We start from the raw sequence: 18,625 nt of genomic DNA, 5'->3' as shown, positions 1-18,625 counted from the left end.
TCTGAGGAGACAAAGCTATAGTCCAGACACGGATGTCTTAAGTCTTCAACGAACACAGCACTAATGCACCACCGCTGAATTTTGTACGGCTGTAGGCCAGTCGTTGTAGCCCTCATCAACCGTATCGTAAGGTCCATAGTTGACCTTTCCACCCCGGTCATTCACCGCAAAGTCGATACCCTTTTTGATACGGGTGATCAAGTCCTTGACCTTTTCAGCTACGCAGTCTACACAAAAAAGGGGCATCTAGAGCTTACCGGATTACAGATAAAAGGACGAGAAAAGCCGACGAGGTCGATTCTCCCCTCCTTGACCAGCGCATCCGCCTCTTCAACCGTGTACTCATGATTGACCATGAGCATGGTGGCGCTGCCGGGATACTTGACGAGGTGGCCGAACTGATTCAAAGGCTCGTAGCCTGGTGGCAGCTCCTTCCCGGCTGGGCGTGGTTCCGGCTTGAAGAAATCGTCTTGCGCTCTGATAACATCGCAGCCGCGCCGCGAGAGGTTGATGAAGGCCAGTTTCCGTTCCACGATCTCTTTGATCAGATAGTCATACGTTTCTGAGAGCTCCTCGTACGACACTGTTGTGTCATTGTAGTCGTCGGTAGGGCAGATCTTGATGCCGACTTGCCGAGGGCTTCCCCAGCTGTCGATGATGGCGTCGAGCACTTCCAGCACGAACCGACATCGATTCTCCACCGAGCCACCATACGAGTCGGTGCGTTTGTTGCTGTGTCTGCAAGGGCGGAAAGTAAGTACACTTTTCCCTCTTTCAAGGTTATAATGGCTGCTTACGAGCAAAGGAAGTTGTGCAACAGATAGCCACTGAACGATAACGATGTCAGCAAGCTGGGCGAGCATTTATTTCTTAGGCTCTCACTCACCCCTGAGCCAGAAGCTCGATGCCGTCAAAGCCAGCCTCTTTCGCGAGCTTGACAGACGTCCTGTACTGCTCAATGATAGCTCCCGGATCGTCAATCTCAGTGATGTTCTCTGTATGTCCCTAATCCAAGAGCGACGTATGTCAGAATACATAAACTTGAAAGACAACGAGCTACACCCCTCAACTAGGAGATACTCACAGGGTGCCCTTCCAAGAGCCGGTACTTTCCTCCTTCTGCTTTGACTCTGGACGGCGCCAAAACCGGATAACCAGTGTTCTTCAGCATCGGCATGTTCTCGTTTTGAATGCGTCCTGCACATCAACACATATGTCAGATGGAAGGGCTTTCAACGTGTTACAATCACTATTGGAGACATATTACCAGCATGCCAGGGCTGGAAAAGAATCTTCCCACCCTCACTGTGGACGGCGTCTGTGACTTTCTTCCAGGCTTGCGCGTGGCTCCTGTCATACATCACGGGTGTATGAGGCCACTCGGCTCCATTCAGATACACGAAGGTTCCTTCAGCAACTATGAGGCCCACACCATCACGCGCTCGTGTGGCATAGTGCTTGACAGTGGCCTCGGTAGGCTTGTTGTTGTCGACGCAGCGGTTACGCGTCATGGCTCCCATGCAAATGCGGTTGCGTAGGCTGAGGGAGTCACCGAGTACGGCAGGTTCTAGCAATGACAACATGGTGTTTGGTATTCAGAGGGGGTGGAACGAGTCAGAACGGAAATGGCAGAACCGGTAGAGTTGCTCGACCATCGATCATATTGCAACAATCTGTGCGAACATATAGTTTGATAGAAAGTAATCAATCCCTTGATTACTATTCCCACCGGAGTGATTAGAAAAAGTCGACAGCATTGCCTGCACCGTCAGCATTGTGCGTCGTCGGCACTGTCGGCATGATCGGCAATGACGTCATGTGAGCAGGGTGCGGTGGGCGGAATATGTATTCCTACGCACCACGATCGTATCAAAACTTTAAATCAGCCTCCAGATGCTAGTGTATCTACTTCAGTTAGCTCCAAGTCTTCCTCTGCAATTGAATACATGAGTCAAAATCAGCTCAGACAGTAGGTAACAAGTATAAATAGCTCAAACCCTACACTCTTTGTCATGCATTGTTCCACGGATTCCTCCTCCACGCTTCATGATTCCAGCATCCCAAAATTCCCAGTTCCCGTCTTTCGACGCATTGCCTCTCGATCCCACCGGCCCTGAAGGAAATGCCTGGGGCCTCTTTGGTGATCACGATGAGCTGGGCATGCTCAACCTCATCACTCCTGAAACCGTAGTAGCGGCAACAAAATAAATCAAAAAAGGCATTCACATATCTCTGGACCTGCCTCTCAATTTCTTTCAGCACTCTATAATTCTCGGGCGCCAGGCATGCCGGCACGAGATGAAAGTGTGGGCGGCGATCTACCCATGAACGACGATATAATCACCATCAATACGCAGTCCAGCACTCAATGGGATGGCTTCAGGCATCATGGTAAGTGAGGCCGTTCACTTACTCATAGGAGAAATGCTGACTGAGCGAAATGCGATGTTAAATCTGGCTCGTTCTTCATGGGCCATACCCAAGAAGCCTTTGAAGCGTCTCGGGTACTGGGGATTGATGGTAAGCGCAACCCTCTTTCCATCTCATAGACAAGCTAAATCATCTAGCGTGGGCCCAAAATGGCGGTTTGCAGACCCGCGGCGTGCTTGTCGACTGGGCCGGCTGGGCTCGTAAGCAAGATATACCGATCAACTTCCTCGAAGGTTCAATCATCCCTTTGGACCACGTCAAGGCCATCATCAGCGAGAAAAAGATCGAGCTTCGCCCGGGGGACGTGCTTTTCATCCGCAGTGGCTTTGCCGAATTCCTCAAGGCTTTGTCAGTTGAGGATCAATTAAACATCTCACAAAGATCTCCGCCAGAATACATCGGTCTTGAATCAACCAAAGCGACTCTCAGGTGGTTTTGGGAGAACCAACTCTCAGCTGTTGCAGGTGACACGGTTGGCCTTGAGACGATGGGAGGGTCGAACACGGAGTATCTTTTGCACCAGTGGCTCTTGGCCGGGTGGGGTATGCCGATTGGAGAGCTGTTTGACCTTGAGGAATTGGCGGAGCGCTGCGCCCAGGAGGGGAGGTATACTTTCTATCTTTCCAGTGTTCCTGTAAAGGTGAGCCGGTTTTCTGAAGGAAGGTTAGCGAAGTTGCTAATTATCTGTAGATGCCCGGAGGAGTGGCAAGTCCGCCAAACGCTGTTGCAATTTTGTAGCTTACAGATAATAAAAATCATTGTCATTAAAATGCTGACGGTACTGAATAGGGTTGCGTGAGGGAAAGGGGAAATAATATCCGTCGCACAAGTGAACAGCTTAAACGTCGTAGCAAACCCAACCCATCAACGCCGTCGGAGAAAAAGACCTGCTCTCACTTCCACCCCACAACGCTCTTCGCACTCTCCAAAATACTCCCCTTACTCACCTCCTTCTCCAGCTCCGCCGCCCTCTTCCTCAGCACATCCGCCTGAAACCGCCTAAACGCATTCTCAATCCTCTCCTTCGTCTCCGCATCCCTCGAGATCGCCCTCCGCGCACTCCACGCCCCCGAAATCGTCCCCAACTCCCCACCAATGAACAGCCCGCCGATACTAAACAGCAGACTCGCCGCCACATCCGTCAACGGCGTCCGCTCCAGCAACTGCCCGACGTCAGGCAACGGCTCTACATCACACCGCCCATCAGCATCTGATCCTCAAATCCAAAGACACCAACGTCGAACTGGAGCACGAGACGGGGGTCTACTCACCAACCCTCCCATCCTGAAACCGCACCTCGACGGGCCGCGTGGCGGGCTTACTGAGCGCTGTGACCAGCTTCGCGCGGGCGGCGCGCGTGCGCATGAACAGCGCGGCGCCCAGCGCGACGCCGGCGAGCGAGCCCAGCGCCGTGTGCATGCCGAAGCGCTTCGCCGCGGCGTTGAGGGTGTCGCGGTCGGCGGCGGTGAGGTCGTGCTGCATGTGTTGCTGCGCCAGGTCGGCGAGGTCGTCGCCGGCGTGGCGGCGGGAGATGGCGAGGGAGTCTGTGGACATTTCTTTTTTTTTTCTGTTCGGGGTAGTGTTTGTTGTCGGGAGGTTCGTGCTATAGTTGTGGGTGCGGGGTTGCGTGCGAACGTTGGTTGTGAGGGGGGGTGGGGTGGAGGTGCGGCGCTGGGTGGTGTGGTGGTTGTGGTGGTTGAGAGGGTGGATGCGATGCGCTATAGGCCTGCTGCTGGGGGTGGAATGGAGAATCGTATCTTGAGAGTGAAGTGGTAAGCAATGGCTGATGTTCCCGAAGCTCCGCAGGTGGGCGGTGGAGTTTATTGGACCCTGGGGTTGCTCGAGGGAGCTTGGGCCAACTATGACGTTGGTGATACATCAGCAGTTTCCCCCAGTTTCTCTTTCTCCACCGAGCGCACCTCCACGATTTCTAGTACCTTCTTTGGTATCCATGTGGTAGCCACAGCCTTGCGCTATAGTGTCAGAGCTGGCATTATAGAGACTGGTAACAGCAGCTGTTTGTCGACAGTTACGTCATCCAGATGTCACCTCGAATGCTGGACCTGATCACGCTGCCAATCTAAGCGCGGTATTTCTGCTTGGATCCAAAAGATCTTTTGTTTGTCATGTTATTAAGCTTCTTTAGATTGCAATTGAACCAGAGTAACCCACAAGACCTACGAAAAGCGTACAAACCCTACCAAATGTTCCGGTCCGCTAATTCATCAAAGCCCAAGAAACTGCATACCTTGCTCGAAAATGTCCTCTTGATCCGCTAGTGGCCTCAGTTGTCCGTTAAAAACCACTCCATCTTTCTCAAGTTGCTCATAGAGGCTGTCGGGAATTTCTCGTCCTTCGCTCAGATCTGCGATGACGCCCGCGGTAACGAGTGGGACAATAGAGTCCTCTATCCAGTCTCTCTTCCTTCGTGCCACATCGAGATAATCGTATGATTCCTTCGCGTAGCAGTAACTTCTTGAAGGCTCAAAACTGGTAGTACGTGCCCTTTTTCTGCTTCCATCCAGCCACATGATGATAGAAAGTGGAACATTCAGCCAGAGCAAGTACCGGGACAGGTCCTCGGGCAAAGCTACCTCAACGTCGGAGTAAGCTATGCGATCGACTGATGTATAGGATTCAACTTCGTTGATTTGGCCATCGAAGAAATCAGTGACAGAGTCGACGACAGCAAAATACTGTCGTATAATCGTCCAGATTGTAGCTTCGTCGAACTCGTCATAGATCCGATCCAACCTCCCGACTCCCGGGAGAAGAAATCCTTGACTTCGAGCTTTTTTAGTGGGCTGAATATCTTCAGGTACCGTGTTGTCAACCGTATCGTCTCGCGGCAGGAACAAATCGACTGCAGCCCACCAAGCTCGGAGGAAGTCGCCAAGCTTGCCACCAAACCTCGCTCGAAGCTTTGTGTAGACGAGAATATTTGTCTCAAGAGCATCCTCAAGGTGTTGTTCCTTAACATGGTATTCGTCCTCTTTCGGACCAGTGGAAACCTGACTGCAAGTGCACTTGAAGTCCCAAGTTTCCTTTTCGCAGCATGTGTGGGTCATGCCAAGTCTCTCGAACATTTCAAGCCGGCACGCTTCGAGCCAAGATTCTTCTTGAGATTCCGAGCGCAGACGAGAAATATAGACCGAGAGCAGTATACGACGTGAGGTATGCCCTAGAGGGCGGTGCTTCGCAAGGATGTTCGCTGGCGTGCAGCCACACGATGAACAGGGACATCGACAACCGTCGCGCGTAATTTGAGGTTCCAAGTCGAAAAGCCAGTCTGGCAGTCGAGTAATGTAATAGAAATTCCTTTCAATATTCCCGATGTACACACGATGGGCGTCGGGATGTATTTCAGCGCCTTTCGAGGCGAGAAAGTCTGTGAACGAACAGTCCGATTTACAGCACGCATTCCAGAACGCAGTGCAACCGTCCTCATCTCTAATATTGACGTTTGTGAAGCCGGAGTCAAAAAGAAACTCACATATCGCCCTGCTCGTGCTTTTATCGCGCAATCCGTTTTGAACCCAAAAATACACAGATGGCCGGTTTCCAGGAAAGATATATTCGGGAATGGAAACGAGGTGTGCTTTTAAAGCCTCCCACACACTCAGTGCGAACTCGTCCAGTAAACATCCCTGATCTTGTATCATCTCAATGTGACTCCTTTCGGGGCTCTTGTGAGGAAGGTACTGTAACCCCCAAACACCAAGCTGACGACGGCTCTCAACAACGTAATCAAGAATAAGCCTCCGGTTGTCAGGAGTGACAAATTTCAGGTGTTCGAGTATAGAGACTTCAGTCAGTAGGGACTGTCTGGATCCAGGGAGCGGCTGGGGAAATGGAGGACACTTTTCGGAGATTTAGGGGTGTCGTAAACCTTTCTGTAGTTATCTTTGTACTCGAGGACCAGCGAATCAAGCAATCGGAAGCCTTCCGACTCCGTGCGGTCCACAATTGTGGCGGGGAACTTGATGGCTGGGCTTATCGAGATTCCACCACCCCCAAAGTCTGCAGAGACGACAAACTGTACGACTTTCGAAAAAAGTGCCGGAATAGTTATCTTCAGGCCAAGACTAACTTCTCGAGCAGACTTTCGCCGGAGGGGGCAGGTGGATTCATGCACATTCTTCGTTCTGTCCTGGTAATACAATGCACCAAGGGACCGATATGTTGGTACTGGCCGTGTCTTGCAAGTGCACCTCCGGGACCGAACTCCGTTGATGGACAGGGGATGGCCTTGTGACACTGCCTGTGTCGTAGCACTAATTTGGGATGCTGCGTCCATCTGAACTCGCTTCTAACGTCTGCATGAGATACATTGTCCTTATTCCTCAGGTTGATGACTCACCGCTGAGACTGCATAGATGGCATCAAGCTTTGGGATGATCTCACTAGTCTGGGATTGGAGCATGCGATTGAGTTCTTGGACGACGTATTCAGCTGAGCGTTGCGACGTCGTTGCAAACCCTTGCTCTAAATCTTGCATGTTCTGGCTTTGTATAGCTTTGAGATCCGCAAGACTGGTTTGAACGGCTGCAACTGCAGAACTGGGAGAATTAGTGTTCAACTGTTGCGAAGCTTCGATTCTTGGGCATACCTTTGACCCTGAAGCATCCAAAAGTTCTGTTGAATCAAGAAGGACTTGAGCGAGTTCAGCCCATTCTGAAGTTTGCTGAAGATCCCAAGTATCTCACCGCTTCTTCGTACAGCTACCAAAGATGCCCAAGCGTGACGCCGTCGTCCACCTTTGAACTCATTGTCCAGATATCCTAAAGTCTGCTGCAAGGCAAGGAGATGCTCGGTACATCTAATCAGAAGATTGTCCACAAAGTCCAAATCTTTGCGAGCGATCGAAATGTTTGGATTGGTATTTGATTGGAGTCTCTGCTTCAAATTCTCCACGTTAAACAGGGCGTCTTCGAGATGTTGCTGGTATGCGGCGATTTTTTCGGGGGCGTCTTTGATCCTGGTGCACAGGTCCAGAACCTTTTTGCCTGCGTCGATGAAGGTGATCACGCCAGAGACAACCCCGATGGCTTCCGCCATTCTGGAGGATGTGGAAGGCGATGAAATTGGATGCTTCGTAGGAAGCGTGGACGGGAGCAAGGCTGAGAGGCCTCCGTTCAGCAGGTGGGAAGAGGGGCAAACAAATATAAGCGAGCGATCGCCACAAGGCTGAATGAATCCACGCTCGCTACAGTCAGCTGCACCTGCCAGCACGAAAAGCAAGGATGTGGAGGCGCTTACGCCCTGCCTATGAAGCTGATTGGTTACCTCACTCCACTTTCGCTGTCGCGTGAAAAACAATGCCTTTCGCAAATCAAAATCGTACATGATCGTTTTCCGACCTGTCTGGTTTGCGTACGCGAGGCTGAATCTGCGGAGATGCTACTTATCGAGATTGCCACGCCACTACAACACCTGCAACTCTCCCCAGCATGCTTGGTAGCATGCTGCACACGATACCGCCTGAGCTCGAACGGCTCATTTCCAGCAGTTCCCCAGTGGATGCTTGCATGAATGCCCGCCAGGCTGTGCAGCTAAGCCACCAGCCACGTAGCCGTCCGCCCCACTGTGTCTGCATCGCCTAATCATGGCAGCGTCGTACCATTGCCATTGGGAATCAATCTTATGGTCACGCTTCTCCATATTTCGCCGAAGGGGAAAGTATGACAGGAGCGTGACGCCGCCGGTGACAGAGGGGATTTTCGTAGTGGCTCTGTGCAAACCCGAGCATCCGCAGCACATGGCATGACTACTCTCCAGGGACCACTGCTCGATGATAGTCATGCATGTAATCTCCGGTGGGGCGTATGCCGTGGATGTAGAGCCCTGGCTGACGGCCATAATGGTACAGCGTCAAGTTTAGTTGACTTCTGAAATTGATTCGAGGGTGCGTCAAGAATGAGAACACGTGCGAATGACGATACTGTTACTAGGTGAGAAAATTCCTTCCTCGTCAGCAGGTAGCTTAAAAGTAGCGTAGATCGCGGGAGGCGTTTCAGGGAGTCAACCATACTTGGGTCCGCAGTACGAGAAGTACAACGCGCTGCTAATTGTCCCTTGGAAACGAATCACGCAGTTGTCAGGAACAGCGAGCTGCAAGTCTTCCTCCGGTGGTTTCTCGCAAACTCTTTTCCTCTTGTTCCATTCATATTTTTGGTGGAAGACCCAGATAGGTGTGAAGCCAGTTGGACTGCCAATCGAATGTTTTCGATTGGCGGCATGCTGTAGTCTTTTTTACACTATGTAGCGTATTTTGAAGCGTGGATCATTGCTCGAAATGAATGGGAGGTGGTAAATATGTGCATGCTTCACCAAGTAATTATTTGCAAACATTTGTCGTTGCTCGAAGAATATCCGTGCCGAAGGCGCTCGAAAACAGCTTTCTCGCTGCAGAACCCAGGCAGCAGCAAAGCCGCGCCTCTCCGGTCGCATTCACCATCACCACGCAATTACCATATCTGGTTAGCCCGCTGCGTCGAAGTCTTGGCACAAGGTGGCCTTCCTCTTCACTTCCGCATTTTGCGCTAGAACATCTGCTCATCCTCACCCTCATCCTCCCCATACCGGCTACGCTGACATAGTCCGCCATGGAAGACGATCGCCTCGTCCGACGCCTTGGCTCCGGCCACGCCGGCGAAGTCTTCGAAGCTGTAATCGGAGGCAGAGTCTACGCGCTCAAGCTAGTAAGTAAGCCCGCCGCTCAGTCACCCAAGCATACGACCGTCCGATCGCAAAATCTCTCGCGCGACACAATGGAAGAGTCAAAAAAAGCCCTGATCCAGAACTTTCCGCGACTACAAACTCCGCCCCGCCTCACCTGGCAAGAGAAAACGTAGCACACACACACACACACACAGCCCCGCTAACACAAAGCCACTTCCCTTCGACCGCTCGTAGTACATCAGCCTCGACGAGCACTCCAGCGAGAAGAAGGCCTACGCCAAACTCAACAAAGCCCTCACCAGCGCCAAGGCGAAAATCGCGTCCAAGTCCACAACCGACTCGGCCATGGCCCGACTCCTCATCATCATCAACTCCTTCTGCCAGGAGCAAGACGTTTGCGCAGTGGACACGCTGCTGGAGAACTACAGCGGCCCGACCAACTCGTGCTTCCTTTCTCAACCCGTCGAAAAGTACTGTCGTCTGGGCATGCGGTTGGAGATGATCCACGGACCAACGCTGGATGACAAAGATGACAGTGGCACGGGAGCGGTGACGACGGTGCTGAAGACGGAGGGCCAGAAGAGGAGGGTTTGGCAGCGGCTGAGGGATGCGCTCGAGTGGCTGCATCGGAAGGCCGAGATGCTGCATGGGTCTGTGCATGGCAGGAATGTCATTTTGGTGAGGGTCGGGGAGAGGGTGGGGAAGGTGGGGGATGGCGACGAGGAAGAAGAAGAAGCAGAGGCGGGTGTAGAAGAAGAAGAAGGGCAAGACCAAGAATACGAAGACGAAGAAGAAGATGAAGTAGACTACATGCCCATCCTCATCGACTTCAATCACGTGGAGTGGAAGAAAGATCATGACTCCGGCGCGGCCTGGATCGATGCCTGCATATCCGAACTCAACAGCGCGGACGCACTGCTGCCAATGGTCGCGTTGAAAGACATGGTAGCATCACAGGGCAGGATAGTAAAGAGCGACCATTACTGCAGGAAGAGGGCCAAGGCATTTGTCTGTGGTACATGTTTCATTTGCTTGAAGAACAGGCTGAGTCGCCTGAGGAAGACAGTGGATGGACTGTGGGGAGACGAGAGCTTGAAGTATGCTCGTGGGAGCGAGGAAATCGTCCAGCCCATACTTGTCGATGCTTTGCACGTGGTCACGGATATCCTGGAGGACATTGAGCTGTCAAAGGCGCCTTATTTCCACATCAATCTGCTAAAGCACTGGGCTTGGGAGCTTGCGGAGCCGCTGCTGCGGAGGGTTCTGGACGACTTGCCTTGCGCTGGTGATGAGGTCTTCAAGACTGCCCTCGGCTGTCAGTAAGTCATCGGCACATGCAGCTATCGGGACGGGAGGGCATGTCTAGACAGAGTGGTCTTGGATACGTTGGTGAGAGGCACATAGACTCCCAAACCTTAAAAACGTCGTTACAACAGCACGGCTCAAAACGGCTTCTCGCGGGCTTACCTAGACATAGACCCCCACCACTTCTTAAATATCAGCACAATACCCCACCAAACTCCTGCAAACCCCCTTCGTAACCATAAAAGCAACTTCCACCACCCCCATCCTGCCCCTGAGCCCGGCATAACATCACCCTGCCGTCCCACCACACCTCACACCCCGCGGCGGCCGTCCTGAAATTTGCCATCCAGGAACGCCGGCAGATGCAGGGGCGGAGCGGCGATGGCTTGCAGCTCAAACCAGTTACCCAGAGCGGCAAGTGGGGGGTGGGTGTGTGGTAGCGCAAGCCAATCAGGGGCGCCACCCCGCCGTTCAGCCGCACGCCTGAGAGAAACACAAACACGCCGGTCCCAGCGAACGGTGCGATGCGGCAGCCCTTCCTTCCCTTGCCGCGCCAGGTGCGTCGGGAAAGAAGTTGTCCACGTGTGCTATCTCTGTCGTGCTGCAAGTGCATCTTCTGTCGCGTGATGACTCTGGGTCCCATCACCTTGTCGCCCTGTCGCACCATCTCGATAGACGTGCTGACGGGCCCCACGGTTCCACGACTCGTCGACAGCCCTTCCGGCGGCTACTGGCTGGGTGGATGGCTAGGTGGGCTGGTTGGGCTGAACTGTGTCCCGTGGTTCGGCGGCAAAAGCGGCGCCGGCGTGGCCAATCGAGATGGTCCGACTGGCCAGAACAACTCTTTCTTGACGGAAGAAGAAGGGTGGCCCCGAGTGGTGGTGTGCGTGGTGTTCCTGCATGAAAGCCTCTCCCGATAGACTTTACCGCGTGGTTCGGCGCCCCTGCAGTAGATCCGCATCCCATCCACACACACGGCAAGAAGAGCAGGTCGAACCAGACGAAACAAAACAGCGATTTTGGCTCGGCGGGCTACTGCAGGAACCCGAGTTTGTTGGGATGCCGCCGGCCGCCGGAGATACACCGATGCGAATCAGAGTGTCGTCCGATGTACAGATACTTTCCGTGAACAGGTTCCTGATTTTTAACATGTGAGGTTTGAGTTGGGATGATCAGCGCAGAAATGCAACGCACGGGCGAAAGAGCAACAAAGCGTGCAACGGCAGATCAAACGGAGCTTCCCACGACGTCGTCTGGTGTGTGTGAAACAGCGTCGATGAAACAAACACTGATGCAACGCAGAATGCCGGACAATCAAACGGCGCAGCAGCAGTCTGTTGCAAGGTTTGGGCTTGCGGCGGGCGAGGCGAAATTGCAGTACGCGCTTCACGTGATTTTTTCGCGAAATATGGAAGCATCTCCGCAACCTACGGATCCGTATTGATTGCAGCAAGGCAAACGCAAAGTCTAAAATGCAAATGATTCCATAGGAAAAACGTCTCATCATTTCTTTCAAAAAGAGGGTTTGTACCTGGTACAAATACGAAGCGAAAGTTAAAAAAAAGGAGAGAAAGAAGCGAAATTTCCATCAGCAGCCCGTCCTTTCAGCCGATCCGATGCATTTTGTGTTTCCCAATTGGTAACGCCTTTCCCCTGGTCCTTCAATCAAATCTACGAGCTGGACTTGAGCTCGCCGACGTTGGCGGCGAAGTCGCCGAGCATGTTGCCGGCCGGGTTGTAGCGGCAGGTGACGAGGTTGCCATCAGAGCAAGAAGCAACACCGCAGCCGATCTTGGTCGTGCCCTTCCAGACGACCTGCGTGAAGTGCATGACGCTCATGGGCACGTCGTCCTTGCCCCAGTACGAGCTGTAGCCGTCGATCTCGGCGTACCACATGTCGACCGTCTGCTCGGCGGTCAGACCGCTGCCCATGCCGAGGTTCTCGCCATAGTCGCCGCTGAGACAAAGCATGTTAGTGATGTGTTGGTGATTGAATGGTGGTGATTGGTTTAGCTTACCTCGACGAAGAGTGCTCAAACACACACTTCTCCGACCACGCCTTGGCGCCGGCGGCGAGCTCCTCATCCCACTCGACGTTGCCGGTGTCGACGTGCTTCTGGCGGTAGTTGTTGTGGAGCGTGACCCACTCGTTGCCGCTGGAAGAAGAGCCGGAGGAAGAAGAAGAAGAACCCGACGAGGGGGTGCTCGCGCTGGGCGTGTACTGGACCTCGGTGACAGCAGACGTCGAGGTGCTGGAGGTGCTGGTGCTGCAGCCGGAGTAGCTGGGCCAGTAGTCGCAGACCCACGAGGGCACGGTGTTGGCGGGACCGCTGTAAGGGTCAGTATCACTGGTTGGAAAGAATGGAATGATTCTTCACTTACCGCCTGGCAACAGGGGAGGCCGCGGCCAGCGCAGCAAAGGTAGCCACAGTCACAGCAGAGAAATGCATGATGCCGGATCAAGTGAAGAGAGAGTGAGGCTAGCGTAGAGGTGGGGGGCGTTCAAGTCGTGATGTTTTGCGGGGAAAGAATGGAACGGTCCAGGAATGCTGGGAACCAAGAATGAATGTGCAAGAAGGCAGTGACTGGAGAGTGAAGTGCAGCAGCGGGGCGGCTACTTTTAAAGATTTTCCATGGGGTACCTATCCGGCTTTCCGGGATTGTTTCATGAAGCCGCCGAGAAGTGTAATCTGCCAATCGCCGCGGATATAGTCCCGGGCGGTAGGCTAGAGCTAGTCGTGATTTTGATGAAACTTCCGTATTGTAGCTAAACATGACTGGCTGAGCTGCCTGCGCCGAGGCGCTGTGCGTTGCCAACTAGGCGCGGACGCAGCTGCACGCCTAGGCGTACAGCGGACGAGCGCCGAAACAGCACCCAACAACCAACGCGAGCACGAATCGCCATCTCCGGAATGGGCAGGGATATGACGTAAAGCCACAGGGCTGGCGGTAGCGGATACATTCGCCGGCCGGGGAACGCCGTGGGAGTGCGATTAAGAAATGCGGGGCGTTAGATTAACGGTTGGGCAAAATGGTGCGACAGCTGTTGCCGTTTGGGGGCCGAGCTCCCGCAGACTCCTGTAATTAGTCTCCCTTGGGAAAAAAACCTCCAGTTGTCTAGACCACGCGCAGCTGCGACTAACCCCACACAGGCATCCTTCTAGACCAGGGACGGAATTTTCACCTTCACGAATCGACGGCACGACGGCTCTGTCTTCGGGCGTGACAACTTCGGGCGTGACAACCTTCGGCCAGCAGTCCGCCTTCGCCCGACGTCGTCCTCCGCCGCCGCCGCCGCCCCTTTTTTTTTCTTTGTTCTTCGCCCCGAACATCCGGCGCCCTGGCGCAATCCCCGTCATCAATTTTTCACTCTCGCAGGGCACAAGATCTCCACAACGATGATCTGCTCCCGGCCGTCCGATCACTCTACCGTGATTGTGGCTTGCGGGCCTCATGTCAGCTCACTTACAGGGCAAGTCTCGGCGAGTCGCACCACCTGCAGCCGCCTTGCATCCTGTCACAATAAACAAAGGGAAAAAAGACGCGGCTCAAAATTTCCTGTATAAGCCTAGGCGCGCTCCTTTCTTGCTTACGCCATGAAACAAGTATTACATACTACGGCCGCACATCCCCCTCTCGGCCCGTGCAACCCAGCCTCTACAATATATCGTACACAAGTAGGTAATGACATATGGACAAAGCGCAGAGCAGCCTATTAAACTACTCGTAAACATAGCAGAACGGGCCGGTAGTGGTGCTGAGCAGCTCGCCGATCTTGTACTCGCGGCCCGGGGCGACGAAGCCGAGGTTGATGTAGTCGTCGGCGGTGCCGTTGCGGTGCGGCTCCCAGCCGTCGTTCATGGTGACCGGGCCGGCGACGGCGCTGGGGCCCGGCGCGGTGCGGCTCGCGGGCTCGAGCATTTGCCACTGCCACCAGATGCGGTCGATGTTGGCGTGGTGCGTGAAGAACCTGGATTCCTGTCATCAGCCTCAATTCGCCTCAATCATTTTTTTTCTTCTTCTCCTTCTGTTCTTTTTCTTTCTTATCTCCTGTTTCAAGGAGGGGAGGGGAGGGGAGGTGGGGTAGCACTCACGCAGGATCGCCGGGCGAAACGTAGAGATCACGACCGGGGTCGCCGCCTGTTGGTGTTGTTTCTTCACGTCAGCCTTGTTTTCCTTTATCCTTATCGTTTTGCCTGCGCCCCGACTCAGGACGCCGGACTCAACCATCCGCGACAACGACGTCATCTCATCCCCCCCAAAACAACAACCAACACCACCCAGGGTCGTACTAACCAAGCGAAAAATGGCCACCACCATGCACACCCAGCTGGTCCGTCAACGGGTACCCCTGCATCGTAAACTCAAAGTCATAAATGTCCGTCGGCCCCGTCAGCAGGTTCAGCACGCTGGTCTTGTTCGCGAAGCGCTGGTTCGCGTCATCCGTCAAGCTGCGGCGCAGGCAGCGCGGGTTGTACGCGAACTTGTACGACGAGTTGTCCGACGCGCCGTTCAGCAGGCTCAGCCCGTCCGGCCCCAGGTTGACCGTCATGTTGGCGAAAGGACCGGACGTCACGCATCCGCCACCCGTGCCCGGGCTGAGGATCGTCGGCGCGTCCGTGTTGCCGTTGACGATGATGCGGTCCGTAGCGTTGTAGTTCAGACGCGCGCCGTTGCCGGAGATGGAGGTCGCGCTGCCGTCGAAGAGGGGCGACTGCTCGAGGCCGGTTTCGGCGGTTTTGGTCCAGTCCTGTGCGGGTGCTGTTAGTGGGTGGGGTGTATTTTGCACGTTGCAGGGAGAGTGAGTAATTACCCAGTATGGCTGGGCCCCGGTGTAGCCGCACTCGTTGCGGAGAGCTTGCTCATACTCCCAGGTGAACCAGCGGTGCCAGGTCAGGAAGGCGGCCTGCCGTCTTGTTAGCTTGAGGAGTACCGTCTCACGGATGACGCATCGCCGTACGTTGAAGTGGATGTAGTTGGTCTGGTTGATGTGAGCAGCAACCCAGTCATCGTAACGCGTCTTGGCGCCGGGAGCGAGCTCTGCCGGGGTGTTCGGCGCCTTCTTCTGCAGGCAGAGAACGGCGTTGGTGTACTCAATCCTCTCATCCGCAGTCAAATCGCCCCTGGTTCATCTCTTCAGTTGCCGTTTGCATTACTAATCGGAGATTGCTTACCACCACTTGCGAACAGAGAGCTTGTCCGGGGTGCAGGTCGAGTTGGAGGGAATGGTAGCCTTGGCAACGCTGAGGGCATTCTGAGAAAGCTGCTCAAGCGTGGCATTGGCAAGGTTCAGCACCGTGGACACGGGTTTGATGAGTGGGCCCGCCTCCACGGTCGCGGCACCCGCCAGGAGCAAGCCGGCATTGATCAGCTGTGTAAGCTGCATGGTTTCGACAAACGCAGGATTTCGTCAACGAACGACTGGAAAAAGTAACGAGCGGCAGGCTGAGACGCAAGCTGAAGAAACAAAACAGAGCCCGAAGGCGCTGCTTAAGATCGTTACAACGTCCGACAATCGGCCCCCCGGCGACTCGTGAAGCGTCTCCACCGCATTGCTGAGATTTTCGACGTCTTTGCCGGAGGGAGCTCCTTTCGGGTGTGTAGTAGAGCGTTTCGAGTTGTGATGTGTGCCTTAGGCGGCCCGTATAGGGCGGCCCTGATTCGTGGGCTCCACAGCCAAGACACAACTTTGCCTATTTTTCTGAAGCTCGAGGCAGCATGCGCGCAGAGATGACTTGGCCCTCGTTTATCTAAATTCAAGGAGAAGATCGTGCGGCTGCTCATAGGCCGAGTTTTCTTTTGTCTGGCAGTGTAGTTCGGGTGTTGGGCCATCTATATGCGAGTGATGACGCATGGGCTTGCGCAAGGTGTTATGCGGCCGATCAACCTTTTACTGGTATTATAGAGCCCTATAGAACTTATGTGGCCTTCTGGATGGTGCGTGCAGGATAAGTCTGGCAACTAATTGGTCAATAGTGGGCCATTTAAGATCAACAGCAGGGACATGATAAAGGTGCATGGTTTCAGCTTCACCATTGGTTCGCTTTGGCGACGACAACGAAAATTAAATGAAACACGGCAGGGCCAGCATCACTATCCCAACGACATGCTTTCAAGAAATATACAACCACTCATCGCCCACATAGCAGTCAAAGCAAAGTAACGAGACTCAAAGCGAAGGTCCTACAAACAATTTCACCCTCCCACACAAAACCATCTCCGACCGCCTCAAGCCCGCAACCCCCTCGTCAACGAGCTCAGCCCACCTTGAGCCAGCTTTCCAAGGCCATTCACCTTATCACCCAGGTCATCCTTTACCTTGTCGACATCACCTTTCACCTTGTCCGTCCCATTCTCAGCCAGCTTGCCCAGCCCACCCAACTTCTCACCTACCTCATCACCCACCTTACCCACATCACCCTTCAACTTATCCACCCCATCCTCCACCCCCTTCCCAATCCCACCCACCTTCTCCCCAAGTCCATCCTTCAACTTATCCACATCATCCTTCGCCTTCTCCCCAAGTCCATCCTTTAGCTTATCCACATCATCCTTCGCCTTCTCCACACCCCCCTTCAACCCCTCCACCCCATCGCCCAACTTATCTTTAACTCCCTCCAACCCCTCCCCCACCTTCTCCCCCAACCCCTCCACAAGCGTATCCTCACTGCCCCTCCTCTCCGCCGCCCTCCGCTTCGCCGCCTGGCTCCACGCGCTCAGCGCATCCGCGACGCCGACGTTGGGCAGCACGATGGGGTTGTCGCCACCTTTCTCAGGGACGGACTTGGGGTCGAGGATGCCGGCCTTGATCATCTCGTTGACGGATGGGTGCAGCTCGCCTTCGACGGGTATGTCCCTGGGAGCGCCGAGGTTGGGCGGCCAGAATCGTGGGACCCATTTGCCCTTTTCGAGCTCGAGGCGGGAGAAGATGGGGAGGATTTCTGTTGGGGGTGTGAGGGGTGTTAGCAGGGCCGCCTGGGGGAGGGGTGTGGAGGAGGGAGAGGGGAAGAGAGGGGGACGTACCGAGTATCCACCACAGCAAGACGGACAAGACACCCACGCCGTGGAAGAACTTGAGCATATCGTGCGGCTGGTTCGTCTTGCGGCGGACGTCGAAAGCCGTAGTGCCGGGCTTCTCGACGCCGGGGAAGGCATTCTCGGCGCGCACGACGTCCTGCACGTTCGTCGTCTTGTACGCCAGGCGGCTCTCGGAGCCGGGCAGGTTGAGCGACTCCTGGACCATCCAGTTGAGGGGCGTGTCGGACAGCAGGTGTTTCTGGCCGGGGACGAGGCCCCAGCCGCCGCCGACGTCGGCGTGGTTGCCGGCGAACCACACCTCCTTGATATCGACCTTCGCGTCGTCGTCGAAGTGGAACAGGGCCGGCTTGAACTTCAGGCGGCGCTCGTGAATCGACACGGCGTGGCGGATGTGCGTGGCGGCCGGCGTCGCGATGTACTGGTAGCTCATGCGCCAGAGGGGGATCTCGAACTGGCCGACGGAATTGACGCAGTCGAAGAGGCCGAGGAAGTGCACGCGCACGTTGGGCCGGCAGAAGGCGTCCTTGAACTTGCCCATGTAGTCGTAGAGCTTGCGGTCCTCGTCCGTCTGCGGGTCGTTGCCCGACGCGTTTTGAAAGTTGGAAAAGGTCTCCCACGCGAACTGCACCATCTCCTCGTTGCCGCGAGAGAGCAGGCCGATCTGCTGCACCATCTCGGCCAGGAAGCGCGCTGTGTACGCGCCCCGTGAGAAGCCGAAGATGTAGATGTGGTCGCCTCGGCAGTAATGCTTCATGATGAACTTGTACCCGGCCAGCACGTGCTCCTCGAACGACGTGCCGATGGCCTGGTCGACGGCCTTGAGGATCGTCGACTTGATGGCTGGCCATAGGTCGAAGATGCTGCGCCGCGAGCATTTGGACTGGCCCTTGATGTAGGTCCCGATTCCGGCTGTCGACGGGTCAGCACATGCTCATTAAATGGGAAAAATGGGGGTCGGCGACGCTGGTAATATTGGAATTGATCGTCCGTGTGGCGCTGCAGCATCTGGTAGATTTTGACAATGTTGGTGTCGGCCTCGGTGCCCAGGAATGAATTGCCCGTGCCATCGAAGCAGAGGACAAGACGCCGCGGACCGACGCCCGGCACCTCGGTCGAGTCGAGCTCATCAGCAACACTGGGCATCGTGGGAACGGAAGTGACCGATGTGAAT

The 18,625-nt window shown here is 54.7% G+C and overlaps 8 protein-coding genes across 8 annotated transcripts; 2 read left to right on the top strand and 6 right to left on the bottom strand.

Moving 5' to 3' along the window:
* Positions 1-60: 60 nt before the first annotated feature.
* On the bottom strand, positions 61-1,583 carry LTHEOB_10546 (Aldolase-type TIM barrel; the record flags this gene model as incomplete). The annotated part of the gene is made up of 6 exons (XM_035507203.1): positions 61-204; positions 258-738; positions 798-827; positions 887-1,005; positions 1,085-1,197; positions 1,301-1,583. 6 exons carry the CDS (start codon positions 1,581-1,583, stop codon positions 61-63), a joined length of 1,170 nt encoding a protein of 389 aa, XP_035367855.1.
* Positions 1,584-2,285: 702 nt separating this feature from the next.
* Positions 2,286-3,168, top strand: LTHEOB_10545 (uncharacterized protein; the record flags this gene model as incomplete). The annotated part of the gene is made up of 3 exons (XM_035507202.1): positions 2,286-2,391; positions 2,568-3,070; positions 3,121-3,168. The coding sequence occupies 3 exons, from the start codon at positions 2,286-2,288 to the stop codon at positions 3,166-3,168; spliced, it is 657 nt and encodes a 218-aa protein (XP_035367854.1).
* A 155-nt stretch (positions 3,169-3,323) lies between these two features.
* On the bottom strand, positions 3,324-3,984 carry LTHEOB_10544 (uncharacterized protein; the record flags this gene model as incomplete). The annotated part of the gene is made up of 2 exons (XM_035507201.1): positions 3,324-3,616; positions 3,702-3,984. 2 exons carry the CDS (start codon positions 3,982-3,984, stop codon positions 3,324-3,326), a joined length of 576 nt encoding a protein of 191 aa, XP_035367853.1.
* A 2,257-nt stretch (positions 3,985-6,241) lies between these two features.
* On the bottom strand, positions 6,242-7,488 carry LTHEOB_10543 (uncharacterized protein; the record flags this gene model as incomplete). Its single annotated transcript, XM_035507200.1, has 3 exons — positions 6,242-6,466; positions 6,791-6,989; positions 7,040-7,488. The coding sequence occupies 3 exons, from the start codon at positions 7,486-7,488 to the stop codon at positions 6,242-6,244; spliced, it is 873 nt and encodes a 290-aa protein (XP_035367852.1).
* A 1,547-nt stretch (positions 7,489-9,035) lies between these two features.
* LTHEOB_10542 (uncharacterized protein) lies at positions 9,036-10,434 on the top strand (the record flags this gene model as incomplete). Its single annotated transcript, XM_035507199.1, has 2 exons — positions 9,036-9,131; positions 9,346-10,434. The coding sequence occupies 2 exons, from the start codon at positions 9,036-9,038 to the stop codon at positions 10,432-10,434; spliced, it is 1,185 nt and encodes a 394-aa protein (XP_035367851.1).
* Positions 10,435-12,087: 1,653 nt separating this feature from the next.
* On the bottom strand, positions 12,088-12,866 carry LTHEOB_10541 (Allergen V5/Tpx-1-related protein; the record flags this gene model as incomplete). Its single annotated transcript, XM_035507198.1, has 3 exons — positions 12,088-12,373; positions 12,435-12,746; positions 12,799-12,866. The coding sequence occupies 3 exons, from the start codon at positions 12,864-12,866 to the stop codon at positions 12,088-12,090; spliced, it is 666 nt and encodes a 221-aa protein (XP_035367850.1).
* A 1,270-nt stretch (positions 12,867-14,136) lies between these two features.
* LTHEOB_10540 (Tyrosinase) lies at positions 14,137-15,802 on the bottom strand (the record flags this gene model as incomplete). Its single annotated transcript, XM_035507197.1, has 6 exons — positions 14,137-14,386; positions 14,511-14,556; positions 14,713-15,166; positions 15,230-15,322; positions 15,377-15,539; positions 15,591-15,802. The coding sequence occupies 6 exons, from the start codon at positions 15,800-15,802 to the stop codon at positions 14,137-14,139; spliced, it is 1,218 nt and encodes a 405-aa protein (XP_035367849.1).
* Positions 15,803-16,644: 842 nt separating this feature from the next.
* On the bottom strand, positions 16,645-18,597 carry LTHEOB_10539 (Sporulation associated protein; the record flags this gene model as incomplete). Its single annotated transcript, XM_035507195.1, has 3 exons — positions 16,645-17,357; positions 17,440-18,363; positions 18,417-18,597. The coding sequence occupies 3 exons, from the start codon at positions 18,595-18,597 to the stop codon at positions 16,645-16,647; spliced, it is 1,818 nt and encodes a 605-aa protein (XP_035367848.1).
* Between the last annotated feature and the right edge of the window lie 28 nt (positions 18,598-18,625).

Source organism: Lasiodiplodia theobromae (assembly GCF_012971845.1).
Source record: "Lasiodiplodia theobromae strain AM2As chromosome Unknown scaffold_39, whole genome shotgun sequence".
NCBI classification, from domain to species: domain Eukaryota; kingdom Fungi; phylum Ascomycota; class Dothideomycetes; order Botryosphaeriales; family Botryosphaeriaceae; genus Lasiodiplodia; species Lasiodiplodia theobromae.
The sequence above is the reverse complement of the archived record's forward strand: the minus strand, read 5'-3'. Positions and strand labels throughout refer to the sequence as shown.